We start from the raw sequence: 27,297 nt of genomic DNA, 5'->3' as shown, positions 1-27,297 counted from the left end.
TTATGTATAATTCTAACCTTTACGGTAGATTTAATAGTTGACTATTTTCTGGTACCAATTGAAGCTTTTAATTGCTTAGAATAATTGATGTGTCTCCAAAGTTAAATTGTGATTAACTCGTTCCTCCCTATTAGACCAAATCAGCCATTACTTCTGTTCTTTTAGCCAGCCTTTATTAACTGGGGCTCCTCATTGGAACCATGAGCAAAGAAGATGATTAAGTGACTATTTCTCAGTTTGTCTTGTAACGGCGTATAACTAGTACCATTCCAGATTCACAGAAAAGAAGGTCACTCATTCCAGATAAAGAATAACTTAGTGCATTGGGGCTTAATACTCCCCATGTTGAGAAAGGTAGCTTTCTATAGGTGCTGGACATGATAACTTAATCTTATTCCTTTTTAAACAAGAAATTTTATAGTATCGGTGTTTTAAGCATCCTTTTTTGAGTAGAAGGAATTTTTATTTCACCAATAATTTGTAGTTTGAGTGTATCATGTAGTACTTGGTATTCACTGTAAAGCAAAAAGCCTTGTGGTATTGTCATTAGAAGCAGACTTCTGATATGTGTGAAAAAGACTAGTTTCTTTGTAATCTTTTGGCTTTAGACAGTATGAGGCACTGCTTAAAAAATAAAGCAATGTGTGGTCTAATTTTTTTTCATTTTATAAGCATGATTTTTTCAGGTATTTTTGTCTTTAAAAGGACATATTTTCACTAGGATCAGTACAAGTGAGACATGAAAGCCACTGTTTGTAATTTGGCAGTCTAGTACTATGAAAGTGTCTAGAAATTAAACCACATTTGTAGAAAAGCAATCATAGTTGTAAAAACTTTTTTCTGACCACCATCAAGCTTTTAGACTTCCTTCCATTTCCCAGTTTTCATTAAATATTTTCTATACTTGACGTTGCCATTGTTGAATTTTACCTGAAGGTTAAGAAATCTTCTTACACCCTTTTGTTTCAGAAAAGGGCTTACTACAAGGACCTACCCTTTTTCGTATAGCTTCATTAAGATCACAGGCATTCCCCTTGCATACCTGTGAGAGGCCAGACACAGACCTTCCAAGTTCCCTTTGCATCATAAACAATTAGCTGAACTGCTTGTCCCCACTGACCAATCAGAACAAAATTCCTGTTAACCAAACTTTGGTTAAGCTGGTCTCCTTGTGATGTTAATTTTGATCACTCAGTTAATGTGTTTTCTGATTTCTCCACTGTATAGTTTAACTGTCCCTACACCCCACAACTAATAAGCAATCTGGGGAGACACTTTGAGACCATGCAGATATCCTGCTTCTCATCAGTGTTTCCTCCTAGATTTAGATCTTCTCTTGATTCTTGCCTGAACCATTCTTTACTGTGATGGTTGCAAATTGATCGTTTTTTTTTCCAATTCCACCACTTCTTCCTCATTTCACATCTGAGACCAAGCATTCTCTTATATTCTCAGTATGGATTTTTTTTTAATTCCTATTTTTTTCAGTGGTTTATAATCAGTCATTATTGTCTCAATTATTTTTTTTTTGCTACAGTTGTCTCAGATTTTGCCAATAGGCTCCTTTCTCCTTGTGTCATATCTATATCTTAAAAATCTTTTTAAAATTAGTAATTCCTTATTTTCTGGCAAAACTACCTTACCTTGTATTTCTGCTCCAGCCTCGGAATCAGCCTTTTGCCTGGGGAGCCTGGTATCCGTTACTGGTGACGGGCATGAAAGGCCAAGGTCCTGGTGCCAGTCATGCTCAGGCTCCCAGGCCCTTTCAGCAGGCCATGTATTTTTTAGGTTCATTTTTGCTTAAAGGGCTAACTTGATCTTCTGAAGTTTCAAATATCTCTTTAGAGAGCAGTAGGATTGGTATTTTCCAAAAGGATTAAGAATGGGAACACCTAAAATCAGCTGCATGGTGAGTTAGTCCATACTTTATGGTCCACAGTCTAGGGCACATGTTTCTAAATGAGGACTTCTTGCCCCTCTGGTCAGTTCAGAACTTGGCTGGGAAGTTTTTGTAGAGATTGGAAATTAGGGGAGGGAAGGACACAGCTTTCCCAAGGCACTTAAGCTTTCACAAGAGGCCACTGACATGTTGTGGCTGGGGACAGAGAGGAAATAAATAAGGTAAAGCAAACATACATTTTTAAAGTAAAAGATTAGCCTGAAGAAATGTCAGTAGAGTTACCTTTACAGACCAGGGAGTAAAGACTGTAGGCTTTAAATCTTAAAGAGTCTTAGTGGTCTCCTAGGAAGTAATGCACTTTTTAATAGAGCTGTTCTACCCTATTAAAATTTTTTTTAAATCTCAAGGCAGTCATCAACATTTCATCTTAGACGTTTTTGTTTCACCTTGTCAGCCTTTCATTCTGTGTGTGGTTGATCATAATTCAGGTTTTCCTCTGGATCTCTTGCGCTGTGAAAGCCTTCTTGGTTTGGACCCTGCAACTTGTAGCAGAGTTCTAAACAAAAACTACACACTGCTTGTTTCCATGGCTCCTCTCACCAATGAAATCCGGCCTGTCAGCAGCTGCACCCCTCAGGTAAAGACCCACCGGGCAGGTCGCTCGTGCCATCATTTCATTCTTCCTCACGGTCGCTTGAAGGAGAGGTTTAACAGTCTTCCTGTGTTAATTCTCAATCTGCAGATACCAGGTATTAACATCACTGACTCAGAAAACCGTTTTGTATTTTATGCTGTTGTAAAATGTTTTGTTCAATTTGTGAGGTATAGTTGATACATTTTATATATTAGCTAGACACTTGTGACACGTTCAATGAAAATTTTCTTCATGAATGCAGCATTTTAAAGAGAATGTCTTTGGAGGCTCTCAGAAGAAAACCTAGATTGCCTCGAGGGATTAAGTAAATTCAGTTAGGAAAAATGAAATATTTTAAACGTGTGGCTACGATGCTAAATAAACTGAAAAGCTGAAAAAAAAGATGATGTTTCAAAGTTAGTTATCTTGAAAATGATGAAAATGACTTCTGCTCTTTTGCTTTTTAAAAATAAATCAGTTACATTAATTTGCATACTTAAGAAGGCCGCTGTGGCATGTACCATTTTCAAAGAGCAGGGACTGGGCCTCTGCTCTTCAGTGCTGCGTCCTGCTTGGTTCCCCAGGTGTGTAGGTGTGACTGTGTAGAAGAAAGGACAGGATTCTGGGACGAGGATGATCTTGTTGCCTGTGCTGATCTAGCTGCCTCAGTGAGCAGTGTCCCCTCAACCCTATTTTGTCCTCTTTGTTATAGATTTGTATTTACTGATTTTTAAAAAATAATTCTTTGTGTGCCAACGCTCCCCCAACCTCCCCACAAAAAGACCCCAAAAAACACATACACACTTCCTCCTTTAACGCAGCCTCTGGGTGTAGAACTGAATGAATGGCCGTGAGCTGAAAGAATGGTAAGATGGGTGGAAGGATAGACAGTCCCTTTTGAGAAGAACTGTTAATGAGAATGATAAGTAACACTTTGATATAGAGCTTATTATGTGCCTCCAGGTTCTATTTTAAACCTTTTTGAACAACCTTAACAATGTCCTTGTGAGATGAGTGTTTTATTGCCATGTTGCAAACAAGCAAAATGAGGCACAAGAGAGCTTAAGTAACCTGAGGTGATGTGGCTGAGGGGATGGAACCAGGGTTCAGACCTTGACTGTCTGCTCCACAGTCTGCTCTCTGATTGCAGTGGTAAGACCTGCTTTCTCAAGTCCAGTATAAATTTGAAACTTTTTGAATGGATCATTTAAGATTTATCTTCCTAAGGATAATAAACAGCACTTGTATATGAGACATCCAGCTGTAAGAATATACTTGGTCTCTTGTGAAATTTGGCTTCTTTAGGTAACTATTTACTATGTTATCTTATCTGTTTTGTGATTTTAGCATATTGGACCAGCTATCCCCGAAGTCAGTTCTGTCTGGTTTAAACTATACATTTACCATATCACCAGGCAAGGACCGCCATCTCTTCTACTGTCCAAAGGTACAAGACTTCGAAAGCTGCCAGATATATTCCAGGTATGTTGTATGAAGTTCTTTGGGTTTTTAAAAATTATTTTTGAGGAGGAAAGAAATTGGTAAGCAGTATTACAGATGCCTTTCTCAATTGTTTTTTAATTTCTAAATGTCATGCTGTGTTTTATTCATTTCTTTCCCATAGGGTTATGATCGATTACTAATAACGTCTTGGGGTCATGATCCTGGGGTGGTTCCTACATCAAATGTACTCACTATGTTGAATGATGCTTTAACACATTCGGCGGTTCTGATTCAGGTACAGTTACCTTGTTTGAAACAGTCAGTTTTGGATTTTTACTATAAAGATCATGATTTGTCTAGTTTTCTGCTGAGTCACAGTCAGACATCAGTAATTTGACATCTGTAAAGCTGAAGTTTACGGAGTCCGAGATCTGGGTTTTAGTTCTGGACTTGGTCTGGGAGCATGGGAGTGGTAGAAACAACATGGGCTTTGAAGTTAGACCCATATTTGAATTCCAGCCTCACCTTTTGTTACGTGTGAGGCCTGTTTTTTCTTTTATAGTAGCTTTATTGGGATGCATTTCACATACCAATCAATTCACCAATTACATTGTGTAATTCAGTGGTTTTTAGTGTATTCACAGATGTCTCCAGTCATCACCACACTCAATTTTACAACATTTTCCTGTACCTTTAGTTCTGACTGTCAGTTCCACTGTCGTCACTACTCCCCCCTCCAACAACAATCTACTTGCTGTCTCCCCAGAGTGCCTATTCTGGGCATTTCGTATACATGGAATCAAATAATGTGTGGTCTTGACTGGCTGCTGCTTTCACTTAGCAGAAGGTTGTCAAGGTTTAGCACGTAGCATGTATCGGTACTGCCTTTTTATGGGCGAATACCATTCCCTTGTGTGCTGTACCACATTTTGTTTATTTACCAGTCTAGGGACATTTAGATTGCTTCCACCTTCTGGCTATTATGAATAATAATCACTGTTACAAACATTTATATACAGGTTTTTGTGTGGGCATGTCTTGTGTGGACATGTCTTCTGGGTATATTGCTAGGAGTGGGAATGCTGAGTCATATGCTGACTCTGTTGAATTGTTTCAGGAACTGCTAGGCTGTTCTCTACAGTAACTGTACCATTTCACATTACCTCCAGCGCTTGGTATTATCTGATTTTTTTTATTGTAGCCCCCCCAGTAGGTGTGACGTGGTGTGTAACATTAGAGGTACTCTTCTCACACTTAGTTTCTCACCCGTAAAATGGCGTATAAAATAGTACTATCTTCTGTGTAACAACAGAAAATAATGGTGATGGCTAGTGGTGAGGCGAGCATTTTTAGCCTTAGGATTTGTTGAGAGGATGAAATGAGTAGGTGTGTGTGAAGTGTGCAGCACACTGCCTGGTACATAATAGGTTCTCCATGAAGATTTTGTTAATTCACTGAACTAATAATTGTACTTGCCATCTTCTGTGCTAATTAATGTGGGTATACAAATAAGACATGGTCCCTGTCTGCAGGGAACTTAAGGCTGACGGGGAAAGTTGCAAAAGCAGTCGCTTAGTTTTTTGCTCAGTGCTGAACAGAGTTATAGCATATAGCAGAAACCTGAAGGAGAAGTACCCATCCCGCCTTGGGGCAAGGAGAAAGGCTTCAGGGAAAGCTCCTTAGAGAAAACGAGACCTGTGGTGAGCATAGCAGGCTGATTCAGAGGGAGTGAGACCAGGCAGGGGTCAGCATGAATAAATCCCTGGGGAGAGATTTTTTTTCTTTTTCTTAATAACTATTTCCCTGGTGCCTAGAATAGTGCCTGGCTCATAGAAATTGCTCATTGAGTGTTTGTTGAATGAATGAATAGTAGTGGCAGCATGTGCTGGCCTGTAAGGCAATTCTGAGGGGTGAGCTGCAGTGTGATGGGGTGGTGGTCAGAGATGAGCCTGGAGAAGTGGGCAGGCCCCGGAGGGTGGTGTACCTTAACTGTCCTGCTGTAGTCCTCAGGCTGTACCCCTTCGGTTGCTGGCAGCCAGTAAAGGGTGCTAAGCAGGGGATTAACATGTAAGTTGTGATTTGGATTATCAGCCTGAAGGCTGTTGAGAATGGCTGGGTGGGAGACGATACCTGAAGAAGAGGTCCAAATTGATTCAGTGTTGGAGTCCAGATAAGAGATGAGGATAGCCTAGGTCAGGGAAGTGGAAATAAGACTGGAAAGGAAGTATTACAATAAATAGAATTGATCAAATGCCTGAGATGGGTCAGACTGCTGAAATTCACATCTTGATTCCACCACTTATTAGCAGTATTAGGCAAGTTAAATAACCTCCTCGAACTTCAGTGACTTCACCTGCAAATTGGATATAATAAAAGTTCTTATATAGTTATTGAAAAGAATGACTAAGGCAGATAATCTACACAAAATGCTTAGACCTGTGTTTATCGCATAGGAAGATCGCAAAGAAAACTGGTGGTATTGGTGGTAGCAGCAGAGAGGAATTTTGAAGTGTTTATTAAGGAGTTCTGCCTTCGCTAAAAAAGAATGCCTCCTTTATTACATTTTATGGAAAAAAGATTCACCTTGCCGGAATTTAAAACATTACAGGGGGCAGGATATAGCTCAAGTGGTAGAGCACATGCTTAGCATGCATAAGGTTCCAGGTTCAATCCCCAGTACTGCCTCCAAAGATAAATAAATGAATAAACCTAATTACTTCCCCCTCTTAAGAAAAAAAAGATTAAGATTTCGATTAAAACCATACTTTTATCATAACCGTCTTGTTTCGAGTTTAAAATCATAAATGGAGCAATGGAAATAGAAGCATGATGTTACAGATATATTCAAGTTGTTTATGAAGCATTTAAATAAGTGTGATTTTTTTCCCTAAAATTATTTGTTTCTTTTATATGATGATATCTCAAATTTGGATAATGAGTGGGTCTCTTTTAAAGGGAGAAAATGTATAGATCCCCAGTGTTAACTTAAATTTTCTATTATAATAATACTAAATATACATAAACATAAAATTAAATTTCTTATACTTACTATTCTTACACAACTGTAAAACCAAAACAGATTTTGGCAAAAACTTTAAAACTAACAGAATTTGAATGAATAACATTAATTGAATGTGATGGATGAAACTAAATGACTTATTTGTAATGTGGGAGTGGGGTGGTTAGATGCACAGATTTTTTTTAAATTTTTGAATTGATAGTATATTCACATGATTCAGAAATAAAACACATCAAAAGATAAAGTGTCACTGCCCTTCTAGCACTCTCTACCCAGTGCCCACGCCCAGCTCCCCTCCACATCAGACAGCCACACTGCGTTTCTGGTGTGCCCTTCTAGAGTTTCCTTTTGCACGTGCGAGGAATTCCACACTGATATACCCCATGCTCTTCCTGCTTAGCAATGGGAGATCTTTCTATTTCAGTTTGTAGAGAGCTTCCTCTTTTTTGCAGCTACATTGAAAATATGTATGTTGACTTATTTAACCAGGTCCCTACTGACAGGCATTTTGGTTGTTTCCAGTTATATAATTATAATGTTGCAGCGAGTGATTTTGAATATGTGTCTTTGAGTGTGGGTTTTGGAGTTTTGCATTCCTATCCATGGTGTGCCAGGTGATTACGGGCTCCCTCCACCCCCTTTTCCTCTCAGCACTGCAGCTAACCCTCGTGCCAGTGCCCTTGATTCATTCAGGCTTCGCTTGGCTGACACCTGATTTGCCTGTTTTTCTCATTAGTCCATACACTCAGTTTGAGACGCATTACCTTAATAGGTTAATATAGACTTAGGACTGTTTTGTTTGCTAGAAAAAAACAGAAAATTGTTGAGAGCATTTTGGTGGAGTATTAATGTGGACTGCATCATCATGAGGCAGTCTTATTGATCATTTGAGTATCTGTTGCAAATACAGATTTCCCATATACCTTTCAACTTGTGTTTCTTCATGTTTAGGGACATGGTTTGCATGGGACAGGAGAAACTGTCCACATACCTTTTCCATTTGATGAAACAGAACTACAAGGAGGTACCTCACTTTTGAATTGTATCCATTTGACTTCTTTATGATTAATCTTGTTGACAGTTTGGTGGAAACATAGCAGGAGGTGAATTCTTAAGATCTTTAAGTTCTAGGCTTTTAAAACCATTATGCTTTTAAAGAGTATTGGCAGAAGGTAGTTTTCTGTCATGTGCTTTTTCCCACAAAGAACTAATAGAATAAGACTCTTCAGGACCTGAGACTAAAAGAAATATAGTCTATCTTGGAGCTGGAGAGACTAAGTAGGTATCTACCTAGATGGAAAACTAGGTTTTCTATGTTTCATTTTTATTTTCTTTTTATTGTTTATGGGGGGTTGGGAGAGAAAAGAAGTCATAGGGAAAATTTTATTCTTAGAAAATTGATTTTTCCCCCCAGGGGCTTTAATGGGTAATTTTGAAATGGACGCTGATGAATATTTGTATACTAACTTACAGTTGACAGAGAACTTGCATGTATGCATGTATTTCCTGTTTCAGCATTTGTTTTTGCTGTTAAATTTTATTTTTGCTATTAGAGAAGATTTGAATGGATTGCAGACTTTGAGCTAAATTAAACTGGTTTGAATCAAGGGGGGAAAAGCCCTGTTAAATGTTAACCTCTGGAATTGGATGTGAGCTGCATACAGCACATTTGATGGAAGATGCTCAGAGACTTTATAAAAGCGAATTCATTCTTCCTTTTGTTTAATATAAAAATACCTTTTCTCTTAAGTATTAAGTATATATATTCAAAAGAAAAATATCCTCTGATTAAAACTTAACATATATTAATATAGCACTTGTGTTTCCTGCTCCGTGTAAAACTGTCATTCTGTAATCAGTTTTTCTTGTTCTTAGAGCCATTTTGCTTGAAATTTTAGAGAGCAATGAATGGTTCAAGTAATTTAAGTACATTAATTCATACAAGAAATTACTTTTCTTCCAAAATGTTAGTCACCATTGTCCTCTTCTACCCCAAAGTAGGGAAAAGGAAGATTTTTATAAGTATCTTTCCCTTTTCTCATGGCTTGGCTGCAAAAGCCTAACATTTGAAATTAAGTGCTCTCTTTTGGCTGTTGTGAATGAGTAAGTATGTACAGAATTTGGAGAAGAGAGTTTTCTCTTCCAAAGAATAGCCTCTATTCAGAAATAAGTATTTCTCTGCAGCTAAACTTTGCTCTTTAATCCTCTGGTGCTTTATAAATTCTGTGGGAAAATTAATTGTTCACCAGAAGATACAGAGTAGTGGCAAAAGGATCTTAAAAACCGTAAAATCTCTCAAGAACTGATTAATAAATCTCTTGTCTTGAGAGATTATTGTGTGAATCTAAAAAAGGATGTTCATATTTGGGTGTAGAGCATTTTTCTCTTTTGTAAGTTCTTATTTATGAGAACTTGAGCTAGTATTTAAGTAATTTGTTAGGGATATAATTTCAGGTACATTGTTAGCTTTAGTTTCAGTAAGAATACTTTTACTTTTCTTAAATTTAAAAAAAAATGTGTTACTTAATGCATTTCCTGGTAGGAGCCCACTCAGTGTTTGAGGCAGAATACAGCTACAAAGAGAAGCCTAGAGAATTTGCCACTGACTGGCTCTGTTTGCTTCCTTAGTGGGTAATTTGTTTTCTTACAACAAATGCTTTCTAAATGCTATAAATGTTATATGTATACAGCATCATTTTATAGTCACAGATACTTTTTCATTGGAATCAATCTTGATTTAAAATATGAAAGTAGTTTTAAAGAGTCATTTAATAAAAGAAAAGCATAGTTAAGTTTTTGTTGTTTTGTTATAAAACTATTTACTTACAATGTGATGTCAACTCTTTGCTCTTAGAGTTTACACGTGTCAATATGGGTGTTCATAAAGCGTTGCAAATATTAAGGAACAAAGTGGACTTGCAGCATTTTTGTGGATATGTCACCATGTTGAATGCTTCTAGCCAGCTCCCAAACAGAAAACTCAGTGATGCTTCTGATGAGAGAGGTTAGCTAATAGTTGGGTTCTTTGAATTAAGATAATTGGTATTGAGTTTATCACAAACCTAGTATTTAAAAAGCATGGAGACCTTTGCGGGGATGTTTTGACTGACTTAATATTTTTCCACTGAAAGATAAGAAAATATTCTGTGATGTCATTTGGACAAAGAAGTGATGACTTGGGATTGGAATACAGAATGATGATTGTGTTTTAGCCCTTTACTGTTGTATTTATGTTTATAAGCTTTAAATTAAGTTCCTTTATGGGGTGATGGTTTCAAAACTTCAGTCTCTTTGTAAAGTTGTTTTCAAACTAGAACAAACAGTTTCTCCCTTTCATCTTTCCTCTTCGTGTCAAAGACATCATTATCTTAGCTGTGCAAGCCTTAAAATCTTATCTTTGTCTCATCCTTCTCCTTTCCCCCATTGTCCAGTTCTGTTTCCCAGTTGTGTGTATTAGTCTTTAGAAATGTCTCTCATACCCATTTCTTCCCCTCTCTCTTCTCCTTTAATTCTCTGTAACTGCCATTCTAGTCTGAGTCTTGATATTTGAAACATGTTTTATTGCGACCATTTCCTGCTTAACCTTCCTGGCCTCATTCTCATTTCTGTCTCCAACCTGTCCTGCATATTACTGCTGCTGATTTTCCTTAGGTACCTTTTTCTTTCTTTTTAATTTAAAAACTCATTTTCAAATCACTTTCTCATGCTTACTAATTTTTTCTGCATAATTTTGGCTTGTATGTGGCTTTGGTTATCATGGTGCCCCCTCTGGTCCATCATTCTAGGGAACCTTTCAATTCAAGTGTCCTTTCATTGATTGACTCTATTTGCTAAACCTTAGTTTGAAATCCTGAAGAAATTTGACTGACTGCTGGCCATCCAGTGGATTGGATGGCTCCCTTAGATATCCACTCCTAGTTCTTTTACCTTGGGCCAGAGGAATTGGGTTACTTTCAACAGTTGACTGCCAAGTATCACAGGAACTTTTTTAGAGAAGAGGACTGTGGGTTAGGCAGTCATTTCAAAGAATGTCTACCATAGCTGTCATTTTATTTTATTTGTTCCACACACATTTATGTAATACCTCCCCAGGTGCTGGAGATACTTATATTCTTAAGACCAGAGGAATAAAATCCTAGCAGGAAATCCAAGCAAGAGAGTCAGCCTACTGTGTAGTGTTAAAAGACTGAGAGAGGGTCTGCTTTTTGAAGTGCTAAAATAGAAGAGAGAAGGCATATCCCAGCCAAGTTGAGCTATCAGAGAGGCCTCTTAGAAAAGGTAAAGTTTGAACTGCATTTTGAAAAGTGAGGAGTTAGCTACATGAAAAATGATGTTGGGAGGATAGCAGCCTTTCAGGCAGAGGGAATCAGGCGATGAAGTAGCTTATCTTGGCCAAAAGAAAGATTTGTTGGGCAGTAATAGATGAAAGCAGAGAAGTTGTAGGTGAGATCTAGAAAGTCTTGGTGTGATTTTTTTCTGCTGAAAGATACAGGGAGTCAAAAAAGTATTTTGAAAAGGAAAGATGTAGTCAGACTGCATATTTCCATGGGGATAGACACGACATTAGTAGAGATCTCAGTGAAGTCTGAACTTGTGTTCTGCCTTTTGAATCTTTGCTTCTTTAGGCCAGGATTTCACAACCTCGATACTATTTACATTTTGAGCTGGATGACTCTTTGTGGGGGGGCTGCCCTGTGCATTGTAGGATGTTCAGGATCCCTAGATAGCAGTAGCATCCCTGTCCCCATTCATGGCATCCAGACGTGTCTTCAGACATTGCCAAATGTTCCTTGGGGGACAAAATTGCCCCCCAGTTGAAAACCACTGCTTTAGGCTAAAGACTGTTCATTGTTTTCCATTGTCATTTCTGTTGCCTGAAGTCTTTTATGTTAGGATTGATTTATTGACAATTTATGCCAACTACTAGAATCCTAATATTGTGTATGCCCTTTACTTATAAGGAGAACCTGATTTGGCTTCTGGCTCAGATGTAAATGGGAGTACAGAGTCATTTGAAATGGTCATTGAGGAAGCAACTGTAGATTCAACCACAAAGCAAAACTCTGGTAAGATTTTTAAAACTATTTGCAATCTCAGACTAATTTCTGAGGTTTAACTCTTTTGTTAAATCATTTGGATGTCATTTGTCTGTTCTTATTATCCATAAGAGACTCTTAAATAAGTATTTTCTAGGAAATATTTTTTATATATTTAGAATAATAATTAAAGTATCTTAAAAATATGAGCTGAAATTAATGTTTAATTTTTTTTTTTTTTTGGTAAAAGACCACTTTGAGCATCTGATAAAAGCTGTGCCTTCTTCCTAGAAGCATGTATATATACTCAAAAAATATTCTTTTCTGTTTCAGAGAGTCATTGACTCCCCCCTGAGTCCTCTCCCCTGCTAAGCCTACTGGGGGATGTCAGTGAGGTTAGGAGACATGAAAATCTCTAGATCTCTTTTAAGAAACCCTGGTCAAACATAATAACGTATAAATATGTGTGTGATTAATAACTTTATATTTCCTTTTGTAGTTGCCACAACAGAAGCAGATTGGGTTCCTCTAGAGCTGTGCTTTGGAATTCCACTGTTTAGTTCTGAGTTAAACCAGAAAGTCTGCAGAAAAATTGCTACACATGGCCTTTGCAGAAAAGAGAGGTGAGGGTTTGTATTCGTTGTCATCTTTTCACCTTTAAGACTTTTTAAGCTCTCAGTAATAGTTATATCTTACTTTCTCTTATTTCACACATGATCATAGCAATCACCTTTTGTGTATTTGCTGACTGAATAAAGATAGCTAATTTAAGGATTTTGCTGTATTTTTCAAAATTAAAGTTTTTTTTAGTACATCAGAAATTAGGCACATACAAACCTTTTGCACACATGCTTTGGTAATTGCCCAGATTAGTCGCCCAGATTTGGCGAGGGTGTGGTAAAATGGGCATGCTTATGTGACTGTATGAACCTAGTAAAACATTTAACATCTAAATGTGTAAATGTCTCTTAAAAATTTGTGCACTTCTCTCACAACATATATACACTCAAGTTATGTTACGTGGATAGTGCTTATCTCCTATAGTGGAATTATGGCTGGGTTTCTAAATTTTCTTCAATTTCCACATTTTCTAAAATGAGCATGTATTAACAGAAAAGACATGTAGTTTTATCTCATGCCAACTCTGATCCCATTGGGAGCAGTTGCTAAGAGGCAGTGTTGTAAAGGTCCTGAGACTTTCTAAAGAGACTATCTTTGAATCTCATTGTCATGGTGAGTGGCTTGGAGAGGTGATATCCACAGATCTCCTTGACATCTTAATTTGGGAAAACAAAGTTGGATAATAAATAATTCATTTAATTGGCTTAATGTAGCTTATGTCAGAAAATTAAAAGTACTCAACTGACAAAAAATTTTAATAACCATCCTCTGAGAATAACATACATGAATAAAAATGTAGAAATACTATGCAGCTTTAATGCTTGCCACTATAATTGTCACCAATTTACATATTTGAAAAAAATTTAGGTGGACTGATGTCTGTTAGATCTGTGAGACTTTTTATCAGGATGTGTTTTTAAATTAATTTGGGTATTTGAAGTTTGTATCATAATTACCATCCTTCAGAGTGCCTAAATTTTCATTTTAAAAGTTATCTATCTTATATTTAACATTTATACTTGTAATAGTTTAAACTTTTTCTTTTAATAATAATTTTCCGGTTTTGGTTATACCTGATATTTTATTTCAAAATAGTATTTTTATGCACTGTTACGCTCCATTATTAAAACAGGCAAAAATTTCATTAACGAGAACCATTGAAGCTGTTTTCTAAAATTTTTTGTGATTAATCAAGATGTATATACATATATAAATGCATTTAAATCGCTAAAATTAAACTCTTGTGAGATACTAGTTCTTGTCATTATATTTTTATATGTATTGTTTTAAACTTTTCCCCCTCTTTTCAGCCTTCAAAACCTCTTACATTCCAGTAGAAAACTGTCTCTACAAGTCCTTAACTTTGTTCACTCATTCCAGGTAACAAAACCCAAATGGTATTTGAATTGAACTTTCATAGTATGCAAAACACTTCCATGTTTGTCTTGAGTCTCCACAGCAGTAAGACATGAAATGAGCATTATTTTTAATTTATAAATGAAGATGCTGAGATTCAGGAAGTTAATTGACTTGTATGTGATTTCACTGGCCAGGCCTTCAGGGTCTGAAGCTTGGACTGTTTGTTCTGTCCTGGTGCTTCATTAAACAGAATGAATTAAGCATCTGCTATGGACCATGCACAGTGCTAGGCGCTGGTTCTTGGGTCAGTACGCTTCCATTAATAAGTAGCGATTCTCTGTTGCTGACGGGGGTTGTCTGTTGTGATAGTGAAAGCTAGTGCTCTAGACCTTTTACCTTCCCCCCAAGGAAAGAAAGGATACTCTAGACTTGATTTGTAGATAAACTTTTAGAATAGAATATTTCTGTTCAGTATAACTGTTCTAACACTATGAAATCCAAATGAAATTGGAGTTTGGTTTCATTCATTCTTTCAGTAAATACTTGAATTGACCCTATGCCATACCCTTTACCAAGGTGCTGGGGAAACAGTGATGTTTAAGACACTAACACTAATGAAGCTTACGTGTTGTGTGAGACAACAGTCAAGTAAACATTGAAATATGCAAATAATCACAGATTTCATTAAGTGCTTTGAAGGAGCCATATCCCTTCAAATCTGATAGAATCCAAAGGTAGACCTAATTTAAATAGGTAGAGATGATGTATTCACAGAAGCCTTTCCCAGGATGGGAAAGAGTATTCCAGGCCAAGTTGAATAGGCGCAGAAGTCCTGTGTCAGGAAGACACTGGGCACGCAGGAAACAAGGGGAGGCCAGCGTGGCAGAAACCTTGTGAAAGTGGGGTGGTGGCGAGAAGTGGGGTTGCAGAGGGGGAGGGTACAGGGCCTTCAGGAATGTGGTGAGAAATATGTATTTTATGCTGAGTGCAAAGAAAAACTTTATTAAAGACTTTTAACACGGAAATGCCATTATCTCTGATTGACTGTTAAAAGGCTAGTTGCTGTTTAGAGAATAGATTAAAAACAGGCATAGAAGCAAGATCAATTCAGAGACCCTTGTAATAGTCCAAGTGAGAGATGCTGGTGGCTGAACACACTTTCATTTTTAAAAAAATGTGCCTATATCTATAATAAAGGTTTGTTTATTACATGTATATACTGTTATACATGTAATAATATAATAAATTATGTATATTATAAAACACAAGAACAGGAATTTTATCAGATGCAATAAGTATATATGAGATTTTAAAGGTTGTTACTACACCCTACTTTGGAGCGAGTCCTCCTCTTTGGAGACCATTGGCCCTGACTATGGTGGTGGCTGTGGTAAATGAATGAAGTAAACTCATTGGGATACGTGTTGGAGGGAGATTGACAGAACTTGGTGGTTAATTACATGTGAGGAAAGATGGCGGGTGTGGTGAGGAAGGGAAGAATGAAGAATGATTTTCATATTTCTTGGCTAGCTTGATGTGTGGAGTAGGGAGGGCTGGTGAGGAGCCATTGGGGGAAAAATTTGAAAGTTTGGTTTTGGACGTGCTAAGTGTGGAATTTATGGTGAAACATCCAAGGACAGATGTCAGATAGGTGGAGGTTTGAGCCTGGAGTTCTGGGAAGAAGTCTGTGCTGAATCTGTGAATCTGAGAGCCCTAGGAGCAGGCAGCTTGTTCTGATGCTAAATGATGTGTGAGTGTTTTTAGAGATTGTCATCGTCTTATCCCTATAGTCTCATAGCCCATTATTTCTATTTATTTCAAAGCACTTACCATAGTCTGACTTGCATTAGTCATTTTGCGTCTGTTAATACCTGGCATTGATTATTTGGGGTTTGTGAGATAGATCTTTGCATCTTCTGTAGTGCTTAGCATTCCGTAAACTTTCTTAGGTAATCAAGGTCTAGATTTCTCATTAGCAACATTAATTTGTTTGGTAACTTGTTGAATATAGACTTCTTTCTCTTGTTTCTTGACCCTTTAGGAAGGTGCTTCAACACTGGATATTCACACTGAGGCCAGTTTTTCAAGTTTGCTTTCACAGTCATCCTGTGCTGACATGGGAGTTCCACTTCCTGCAAAGAACTTAATATTTAAAGATGGCATCTTAACAGAATGGAGTGGGCGGTCACCTTCCTCACTTCTTACTGCTAATCTCCATGTGCAATAATTTGGTTCTACCACTTGTTGCTCACACTTTCTGCCTTTTTTCTTTTTTAACATTAGCTTTATAGTGCCAGCCACTAAAAAGCACCCTGCTGCTGCAGTGCAATTCACGCTTAACTGATGTTAGAAGTTTGGGGAACATGTTCATGTTTTCTGAAGTTCTCCTCATTACTGCACCTCCTAATGCAACAAAGAGCTTTTTAGCAGCCTGCACTGTATTTTTTACCTTGAGACAATCTGCGTTTCTTTTATAAAACCGAGGATATACTTTATAGGCTTTATGATGACTGTTATGTTTATAAGCAGTCACTATGAATATTGCAATGGTAATTTTATATGTTAGTTTATCAAACATAAATCTTGTTTAATTTTATATTTTGTTACCTACTCTCTAGGGGATCATGGGAAGAGGTGGAACTCTTCCTCTGAAAAGGCTTCTCGGTATTTAAAGTAGCAAAACTATAAAATGGTAAACATCCATTATTGAGAGATGATCTGATGGGGCATTAAGAATTGCTGTGGATGTCTGTAAATTATGTATATCAGTTGAACATTACTGAAGGTATGTAAATCACATAGTTATGTATAGCTTAACCTTGATTTGTAAGGTCTTAACTCAGACTATGACTATACATTGACATCTCATAAGCTTTGGAAAATATTCTATTTTTAAACAGTGTTTCTATGTGGAATTCTGTTATCACTCACTTTGGACTTTATATTTTCATAGTCTTTATGGAAAAGTAGAATTTATTTTCCACTCTTGCAGTTGTGGCTGCTGCACGTTTTCACCCTGATTGACTTTTTTGTTCAGTAGCTTTACCCATGAATTGGATTTATGTTTTCAAACCAAGGGTTTTGATTTTAGCTTAGAATTACATATTAGAGACATTAAGGCTGTGTCTTCTGATCAGAACACTTTAGTGATAAGCCTGTGAGGACATTCTTAGGCAATCTGGATCTTAAATTTATGTGACTAGTCTTAGAGGAAATATAAAGAAAAATTGAGTAATTTCAAAATGTTTCTTAAGTCATTGATCCTTTTAGTATTTCAAATGTTAATTAGAATAATTGGAATCACTTTTTAGATTTTTCAGGTTCTTCCTTGGGAAGTTTGTGCAGTGTTATAGTTTAGCTCTTCTCATAGGATAATGGTTTGCTAGTTTAAAACTGTAACCAAACTAACTGGTCAGGCAACATATATCTAAAACACTTAAAGCATTAGAAAATTTGGAAATGTTATAACCTAAACATTTTTGCTGATAATTTTTGTTATTTATAGAACTGACATTTGTGTATTTAACATACTTCTGGAAATATATGCCTTTCTTAAAACTGTTAACATAACCATGCATTCAGTACCATGGCCTACCTATTGAATTGAATATTTTGGAGCAGGTTACCTTGGCACAGTCAGTGTTGTGTTTGGGGTAAATGCAGTAATGTCTAGTTTTCTACTTTGTCTTATATGAAGTAGAAACCAAGTGTATGTTATAAATGTTTGTCTATAAAAGGAAAAATACATACTAATATTAAAATTTCTTATGACTGTGAATCACTCATTTATTTTTCCAATAATTGATATTGTACATTCCTAGTGCTATTAGGTATGTATGTAACTTTTACAGTTTTTCAACTGAATGCTGTAAGTATTTCATTTAATCAGGGCTCTTTAATCTCATTTTCATTTGCTTTGTTCAGATTAACTGTAGTTATTTTATTTATTTCTGTATTAACAAGCTAAGCCTACGGTAATGACATACACTAATAAAGAATCAAATGTTTGTAGTTGTTGGTAGTGAACCCAGTTGTTGGTGAATTTAAAACTTAAAATATGGGAGTGATTTGCTGCTATACTTCCTTTGAGAGATAAAGGAAGAATTAGAACCTAATAATGATCATGAATTTTAGGGAAAGTACTGAAAAAACCTGTGGTCAACTCTGGTTTCTCATGTGAATGAGGAAAGATTCTGATTCCCAGCTGAAGACCTCTCATACTTTTAAGGAGGAAGAAGCTGATTTTTAGAGCTATTAGCAAAATGAATGCCACTTTTGTGCTTTACTCTGTGAATTTGGCTTTGTTTCATGCATACATTAACTTATGTAAAGATGGCGTTCTTAAATTTTACGCTTTGATCCAGTTCAACAAAAAGGTAAATTACAGAATTTATTATTTGCCAAAGAAAATTTATGAAAGAATTTTTATCCAGTTTTTCTGCATATGCTTAAAGTAATTTCATTTGGCTTTGTGCTACCTCCCCTAGCTTCTCAGCCCTTAATGTGGCTTAAAACATTGGCAAACTTTAGAAACCAAGAGAAAAAAGAAATATTAAAAAGGGCATAGAATTTAGTATGGTATAATTTCATCTCTCACGTGGATCTAAAGAAAATACAACTTTGTCATTAAAAAAATATATGATCATCTGATTTCCTTGTTTCCTTTCTAATGTAATCAGATGATTTTGTACATTTGTTTTTTTGGGGGGAATATCAGTTTCTTTTTCTTGTTTTCTAGGTTTCTTTGCCATCCGTGTTTCTCTTTTATGTTCAGTGTTTCAAATACGGTTTGTATTTAAAGATTTTAAAATACCAAAACTGTTACTGAGTACAGTGAATTTTTTTCTGGTATGTTAATATTATACAATGAAATGTATAAAGTGTTGTCAATTTGATTATTGACATATATGTTTACAAATAAACTGTGGTGTTGATCAAGTTACTGTGAGAATGTGTATAATCTTCAGTAAGTCCTTTTCTTAATTTTAAATACAGGCATGCTTTCAGTGCTGAGGCTTTCCTATACTTTTTTTAAAATAACCTTTTAATTGTATAATTTCAGATGAGAAGAAAAATTGCAAAGGTAGTCCAGAGGTGTTCCCTATACCCTTCCACAAACTTCCCCTAATGTTAACACCTCATGCAAACTTTGGCACATCTGTCAAAACACAGAAATTAACATTGGTGCACTACTGCTTATTAAACTACAGACTATTTGGTTTTCCCCATTTTTCCTCTAATGTTCTCCTTCTGGTCCTTGGCTCCGTCCAGGATACCACATTGCGTTTTATTTAGTCATCACTGCCTCTTATCTCCTCCAAGCTGTGACAGTGTCTCAGTCTTACATAACCTCGACACTGTGAAGAGCACTGGTTTATTCTGTAGGATGTCCCTCAGTGTGCGTTTATCTGGTGTTTTATCACGGTTAAATTTGAGGTGATGCTTTATCAGAAAGGATAGCATGAGGTGATGTGCCCTTCCACACTGTATCATGTCACGGGGTACATGACACTAATAGGCATTACTGGTGATGTTCCTTTGTTGATTAAAGTGTCTGCTAGGTTTTTCCACTGCACAGTTACCATTTTCCCACTGTACATATTCTTTTTTTTTTTTTTCAGAAGTGAATCACTGACTGTAGCCCACACTCAAGGGGAAGGGGCAGTACCTATACATATTCTTCAGAAATTTTCTTAAAGATTTGTTCCTATTTTTTGATCATTTATATGAAAATGCAGTCATGGCTATTTTATACTTTGGGTTGAAGTCCAATACAGTTACTTAGTTGTGCTAATGGTTTTAGCTTTAGCTATTGGGAGCTCTTTGAAGTTAGCTCCTAAATCCTTTTGACAACCCTCATCTTTTTTTTTAAGACCATGATCTTACTTTCTAGCACTGCAAGTATTATCTGGATGCCAGCCCTAGAATTAGCTATTTCTCCAAGGAGCCTTGATTCGTTTCATTGGAGAATGGTAGGTGGAAACCAAGATTGGGCGTGCTTGCTGCTGCTGCATCTACACCTTTTCAGTGGAATGAGCTAAAAGCAGTATACATACATGAGAGCAGTGTACACACATGTGTTGTAAATATGTGTGCTGATCAACCTATAGGTACACTAACCAATGTATAGGTACACACATTTGTAAAACAAATTCATTTGTCACACTCTGCATTCCATCTAGGATGTTGACATACATCCTTGATTTTTTTCACATAGTAAAATTCACTGCGCATGGACTTTGACAAGTGCATAGCCATGGGTCCACCACCTCAGTACTATATAAACAGTTCCATCACCCTAAAAATTCCCATTTGTACCCAGCCCTTCAACTCTTCACCTCAGCCTTCACAACCACTTACCTATTCCATTCCTATACTTTTGCTTTCTCCAGAATATCATATAAACGGTGGATTCGTACAATTTGTAGCCTTTTGAGTCTGGCCTCTTTTGCATAGCAAAATGCACTTTGAATTCATCCATGTTGTGTGAATCAAGAGCTCTATTCCTTTCTGGTGCTGCATAGTTCATTGTATGGATGTATCAAGGTTTACCATTTAACATTCATGTGCAGGTTTTAGTAAGAGTATATAATTCATTCTGCTTGGGTAACTACCCTAGGACTGGCATTGCCGAGTCATTGGTAAGTGTGTATTTAACTTTATAAGAAACTGCCAAACTGTATTCCACACTGACTGCCATTTTGCATTCCCACCAGCAATGAATGAGGGCTCCTGTTGCAGTGGTATCTCTTTGTGGTTGAAATATTCGTTTCCCCAGTGAAAAATGATGTTTGGCGTCTTTTCATATGCTTTTTTATCAATCATATATTTTTGGTGAAGTGTCTGTTCAGATCTGTTGCCCATGTTTTTAAAATTGGGCTTTATTGTCGAGTTTTAAGAGTTACAGTCTTAAATATATATTCTGAATACAAGTCTTTTATCAGATAAGTGTTCTGCAGTTATTTTCTCCCAATCTGGCTTGTCTTTTCATTCTTTTAAGCGTGTCTTTAAAGTAAAGAACAAAAGTTTTTTATTTTGACAAAGTCTAGTTTATTAATTTTTCTAACGGCTTGTGCTGCTGTTATGTAAAAACTAATCACCAAACCGAAGGTGCAGAGTTTTCACTTTCTTTTGAAAGTTTTGTAGTTTTATGTTTAGGACCTTGACCCATTTGAGCTAATTTTAATATATGGGTGAGATATATGTTTATTCTTTCTTCATTGTATTGCCATTACATCTTTGTCAAAAATCAGTTGATGAATCTAGAGACAAAGTAGACCGGCAGCGGTTGCCTGGGGTAGAAAGGGGGAGTGACTACAAAAGGGCATAAAGCATCTCTTTGGAGTGCTGGAAAGGTTGTAAAATTGGATTGTGGTGATGGGTGGTTGTACAACTCTAAGTATACCAAAAAATTACTGCATTGTACACTTAAGTCAAGTAAATTTTATCGTATGTAAATTATACTTCAATAAAGTGGTTTAAAAAATCAGTTGCCTTTTTTTTTGTGTGGATCTGTTTCTGGGCTCTCTATTTCTGTGTCATTGATCAGTATGCCTGTCCTTTTAATGCCATGCTGAAATTGGAGTGTTAGTCATCCAACTTTGATTTTTTTTGTTTTTATTTTTTTGAATTGATTTTTGGCTCTTTTTGCCTTTCCATATAAATTTTAGGATTAGCTTTTCAAAATCTACAAACAAGCCTGCAAAGATTTTAATCAAAATGATATTAAATCTATAGATCAAGCGGAGGAGGACTGACATCCTAACAAATATATCTCCATTTATTTATAACTTCACTCAGTTTTTGTTGGTCACTGTTTTGTAGGTTTCAGCATACATATCCTGTACAGATTTTGCTAGATTTCTAGTTAAGTACTTTGGGGTTTTTTTTTGTGCTGTTGGACATTTTTTTTTTTTAAATTTCAAATTGAAGTTGTTCATTGCCTGTATATCAGAATAAGATTGACTTTTGTATATTTTGGTTTTGCTAAGCACACTTACTAGTGATTTTTTTTCAGTAAATTCTTAGAGATTTTTTTACATAGATAATCATGTTGTCTATGAATAAAGACATTTTATTTCTCCTTTCCAATCTGTATGCTTTCTATTTTTCTTGCATTATTTCACCAGCTAGGACAACCAGTACAATATTGAATGTGGTTGTGAAAGCAGACATCCTTGCCTGATTCCTCGTCTTAATGGGAAAGCATTCAGATGCTAGCTATTAAGTATGATGTTAGCTACAGATTTTTAAATAGATGACTTTAAGGTTAAAGAAGTTCCCTTCTATTCCTACTTTGCTGAGAGGTTTTTTTTTTTAATATCATGAATAGATGTTGGATTTTGTCATATGCTTTCAAAGTGTATCTAATGAAATGATCAGCTTGTGTTTGATCCCTGATACCAAAACCAGACAAAGAACTACCAAAAAGAAAAAAGTTACAGGCCAATATCGTTGGTGGACATAGATGCAAAAGTTCTCCACAAAATATTAGTAAATCGAATCTAACAACACATGAAAAAAGAGCATACACTGTGATCAAGTCGGATTCATCCCGGGGTCACAAGGATGGTTCAGCATATGTAAATTAATGTGATACACCGAATCACCAAAGGAAAGGACAAAAACCACATGATCATCAGTAGATGCAGAAAAGCATTTGATAAAATTCAACACGTTCATGATTAAAAAGTCTTACTAAAGTGGGTATACAGGGAACCTAACTCAACATAAAAGCTATGATAAACCCACAGCCAACATAATACTCAATGGTGACAAGTTGAAAGCCTTCCCACTAAAATCTGGAATAAGACAAGGATACCCACTCTCACTACTTTTATTCAAAATAGTATTGGAAGTCCTAGCCATAGCAATCAGACAAGAAATAAAAGGGATCCAAATTGGAAGGGAAGAGGTCAAATTGTCACTATATGCAGATGACATGAAGACATACAGATAGCCATTAGGCACATGAAAAGATGCTCAGTATTGCTAATTATCAGGGAAATGCAAATCAAAACTACAATGTTTCACCTCATACCAGTCAGAATGGCCATAATTAAATGATGATAAATGCTGAAGAGGGTGTGGAGAAAAGGGAATCCTCCAAAACTGTTGGTGAGAACGTAATTTGGTATAGCCACTATGGAAAACAGTATGGACAGTCCTCAAAAAACTAAAAATAGACTATGATCCAGAGAAAACTCTTTTAATTCAAAAAGATAAATGCACCCCAATGTTCACAGCCGCACTATATACAATAGTTTAGATATAGCTGAAGTGATTTACAACGGGCAGAACATATTCATGATCATTATTTCTTACGCTAGCCATGTTTTATGATTTTTAACATCTGGAGTATAATTCTTCCACAAACCTAGATTATCCATCAAGCACAGAAGTCTATTTCAGAAGGATAAGCTCTGAAAGAAAAATACTTGACAAGAGAACCTTGTATCTTTATATAAAAGTCAGGAAACACAAAGGAGAGAAGATTAAAAACAGACCATGGTTGAATTTAATTATAAGAACTTTGTCTCAACATGAGTAATTTATCAAGTAGGTTCTTTGTGTAGCACCCCCAGCTCCCATCAGCAATCTTGAAAGTCCAGAGAAAGAATATGGAACATAGAACCTTAAGAAACAAAATACTTATAGATCCAAGTGATTTTCTTCATTTTCCGTTAATTAAAGGTGATTCTCTTCTTTAGAGACTCACTTCTTTGGGCATGTATCTGGAGGGAACTCTTATTTTGAAAAAATACATGCACCCCAATGTTCACAGCAGCACTATTCACAGTAGCCAAGACATGGAAGCAACCTAAATATCCATTGACAGATGACTGGATAAAGAAATTGTGATATATTTATACAATGGAATACTACTCAACCATCAAAAATAATAAAATAATGCCATTTGCAGCAACGTGGATGGAATTAGAGATGGCCATTTAAGTGAAGTAGGCCAGAAAGAGAAAAAAATACCATATGATATCACATATATTATTATATTATATGTGGAATTTGAAAAAAAGACAAATGAACTTATTTACATGACAAACAGGCACATAGACATAGAAAACAAACTTATGGTTATGGGTTGGTGGGGTGGGGAAGCAGATGTGAAGACAAATTGGGAGTTTGAGATTTGCAGATACTAACTACTGTATATAAAATAGATAAACAAGTTTATACTGTATAGCACAGGGAACTATATTCAATATCTTATAACCTATAATGAAAAAGAATATGAAAAGGAATATGTGTGTGTATATATTATATATAACTGAACTATTATGCTGCACACCAGAAACGGACACATTGTAAACTGTCAATTAAAAAAAAAATGCTGAAAATAAATAAATAAATAAAATTTTTAAAAGAGGAGAAGGGTGAAGCCTTTTCTTTTAAAATCATAAATCGTCTCAGCCTCATTATATTTTGTTTCTTTTCATTAGTTTTTATTGTGGAACATTTTCAAACATAACCAAAGCAGGGAGAATAGAACAGTGAAGTCTTATCGCCCAGCTATGGCCAGTGATCAGTGTTTAGCCTTTCTTGTTTCATACACACAAACTGGAGACTACTTTTATATGCATACATATACATACACAAAAAGACTTACCTTTACCACCACTAGATTATTTTAAGGCAAAACCTGGATACCACATGAGTTATTCTGTAACTAATTCAGAATCAGTCTGAACTCTGAACGACTGGAAGCAATCATCTCCCTAAGCTAGAAGCAGCACAAATACCCCTGCCAAACCGTCATTATGGACATCTAAAAATGCAATTAGCAGCTGACAAAATTAGACGACAGAACAAAATGTAAGAAGTAATATATTATAAGAAGGGTGGGGAAAAATTATAATTATTTTTCAAATGATAGGCTTGTACACCAGGAAAGTGCAAAATAATTAGCTGAAGTGTTATTAGAAACAAAGAGAAATGTGATAAGTGGCTTTCTTATCTATAATCAACAACCAGCTATATTGTTGTTATGAAAGAGCAAACAAAAGCCTCAATAATACGTGTAGCAGCTATCCACGCATAAATACGAAATACAGTGAAATGCCTGGCAAGAAGCTTAATGAGAAATCCTCAATCTAGACATGAGAAACTTAAAGCACTACTAATCGACAGAAAAGAACACTTGAAAATACAGAAAATCACACATTGTTCCTGGATAGACACCCCTCAATATTGTCAAGCTGTCAATTTTCCCTAAATAAGTTATGAATTAAGGCCAATTTTCTTCCGTTCCCCCCCCCCCTTTAAAACTTTGGAACCTGACAAACTGATTCTAAAGCTCATCCTGGAAGAGCAAACAGTGGGAAATTTTAAGGGGGAAAAACCCGAGGAAAAAAACTGTCCTTAGCAGGTATATGCAAGTGTATTACAACCTAGAGAGAGTAAGCAGCTCGGTATCTATTCAGACACAGACAACTCGGGAACGAAGAAGGCAGTGTTGACTGTAATGTCACTGCTGGCAGATACACACTGGGCGGCATTTGGGCCTTTTTGGTTTTGGTTTTGGAGGCACTTTTCCCCCTTATTCCACACACACACACACACACAGAAAAACACAAACCAAGACCGGAAGCAATGTGAAACCATGCCCTACCTGAAGCTGTTAGCAAACGCAGAGTGAGGCCAAAAGATACTGAAACGTCGGAGTTCGGGGCAGAGAAAGGCTTGCCGCTGGGCTGAGCAAGGAGCACGAGTGGCTCAGGTCTCCCCAAAACCCCTGAACTCCCTAAAGGGTTTCAGCTGAGCCTTTTTAAAGGCCCGCTGAGGGGGGCGGGGGTGGCCCGGGGTCTGTGATCAGCTGTGCACAGTTCTCGGCTTGGTTGATGGTGAACAATCCTTAGGCGCCAGAAGGTCTGGGGGCTACGTGCGCTGATCACCAAGTAGTTAATTTCTTGCATTTGGTGGTGTTTTTAGCATCTGAAAAACTCAGGAAATATGCATGAAATACTATTATCTGGGTACTTCAGAGAGGAGCTGCCGCAGAGGAGACGGGGGAGGAGGCTGCCCCTGGAAGACCCCACAGGGTCCTTCTCGGATACGTTATAACCTAGAGTAAGTAAGCAGTGTGGTATTTATTCAGACACAGACAATTCAGGAATGAAGAGGACAGTGTTGACCATAATTTCACTGCTCAGAGATTCCTTCGAGCGGGTTCAGATGGGACCTGCTTAAAGCACACACAAAGCCACTGACAGATGAGGACCGAACAGGTTGGACACTTCACACGGAAGGAGAGAAAAGTCAATGATGAGGTGATAAGCATGTTAAAGGAATATGATTTGTTTTTGTTTTTGGAAGCACTTTTTCCCACTTATTCCACACACACATACTTAACAAAAAACACAGACACAAACAGGGGCAATTTGGAACCACACCCTACCTGAGGCTTTTTCCATTTAACATTACCTAGTTAAGATTTTTTTTCATCTTTCAAATGTTCTCTGAAAATGGACTTTCAATGCCTGTGAAAAATTTCCTCATTGATATACTGTAGCCCCTGTCAAATAAATGGTCTTAAAACATCTTGAAGATCAAAAACTTAGACGGTTCCCTAACGCCAACTGAATAAAATGAAAGTTCTGCTTGTTTAAAATAAAGTCCAAGAATGAACGTTTTCTCAACCCCCAAATCTCCTGAAAACTGTCATGAACTTCAGTCCCGAGTAAATCTTAAGAGGTCCATTCTTAGGCCCAAATCATCAAGTGCGTGACTTTTCTCTTAGAGCGTGAGATAAAGGACAGAGCTTTGTAAACAGCAAGTCTGCTTGGTTGTTTTCGTATGTTTTGTTCATGAGAGAAAAACAAGGAAGGGTCTTCATTTCCTAAGCAGGGCTCTGCTCAATCCCAGGCAGGCCAGACAAGTCGAAACCTAGGCCATTCCTGCTGAACGTCTTTCGATCACCTTTGTCAATCCAGAGTGCCAAAAGGGCACAGCTTCCGGATTGAACTTTTCTTTTCATTTCATCTTTCAGTGTTTTTATTGTTGGTGTTTCAAAAGTCACTGCCAAGGTCCCCGGATTGTTGGCACCTGGGCTCAGGGTCCAGGCGGCCCCGGCCCTGGGTTGTTTCAGTAGCTTCTGTTTGTTTGCAGGCTTCTCTCTTCCAGTGGGTGGCGCTCTTTCCCTTTTGAATCCTCCTTTCTCTGAGGGAATGAACTCGCAGGAGGACAGCACAGTTGTGCTTTTCAAAAGAGTCAGCAGAATTCCCTTCAGCAGGTTCACACGGGACCCGCTTAAAGCACACACAAAGCCTCT

General features: G+C 36.9%; 1 protein-coding gene across 3 annotated transcripts in view; it reads left to right on the top strand.

Moving 5' to 3' along the window:
- The window catches only part of FAM91A1 (family with sequence similarity 91 member A1), a 115,402-nt gene extending 96,452 nt beyond the window's left edge, over positions 1-18,950 (top strand). For 2 of the 3 annotated variants that reach the window (XM_064476865.1, XM_010988769.3), the window contains 9 exons: positions 2,389-2,537; positions 3,882-4,016; positions 4,159-4,272; positions 7,948-8,020; positions 9,851-10,000; positions 11,958-12,062; positions 12,532-12,655; positions 13,964-14,033; positions 16,054-18,950. In XM_064476865.1, coding sequence (XP_064332935.1) covers positions 2,389-2,537; positions 3,882-4,016; positions 4,159-4,272; positions 7,948-8,020; positions 9,851-10,000; positions 11,958-12,062; positions 12,532-12,655; positions 13,964-14,033; positions 16,054-16,239 — 1,106 coding nt within the window. In that variant the 3' untranslated portion in view covers positions 16,240-18,950. The remainder of the gene's footprint in view (positions 1-2,388; positions 2,538-3,881; positions 4,017-4,158; positions 4,273-7,947; positions 8,021-9,850; positions 10,001-11,957; positions 12,063-12,531; positions 12,656-13,963; positions 14,034-16,053) is intronic. The other variant, XM_064476864.1, reaches the window with a different exon arrangement.
- Positions 18,951-27,297: the final 8,347 nt, after the last annotated feature.

Source organism: Camelus dromedarius, chromosome 20 (genome assembly GCF_036321535.1).
Source record: "Camelus dromedarius isolate mCamDro1 chromosome 20, mCamDro1.pat, whole genome shotgun sequence".
In the NCBI taxonomy this organism is placed as follows: Eukaryota; Metazoa; Chordata; class Mammalia; order Artiodactyla; family Camelidae; genus Camelus; species Camelus dromedarius.
This window is presented reverse-complemented; position numbering and strand designations above follow the sequence as displayed.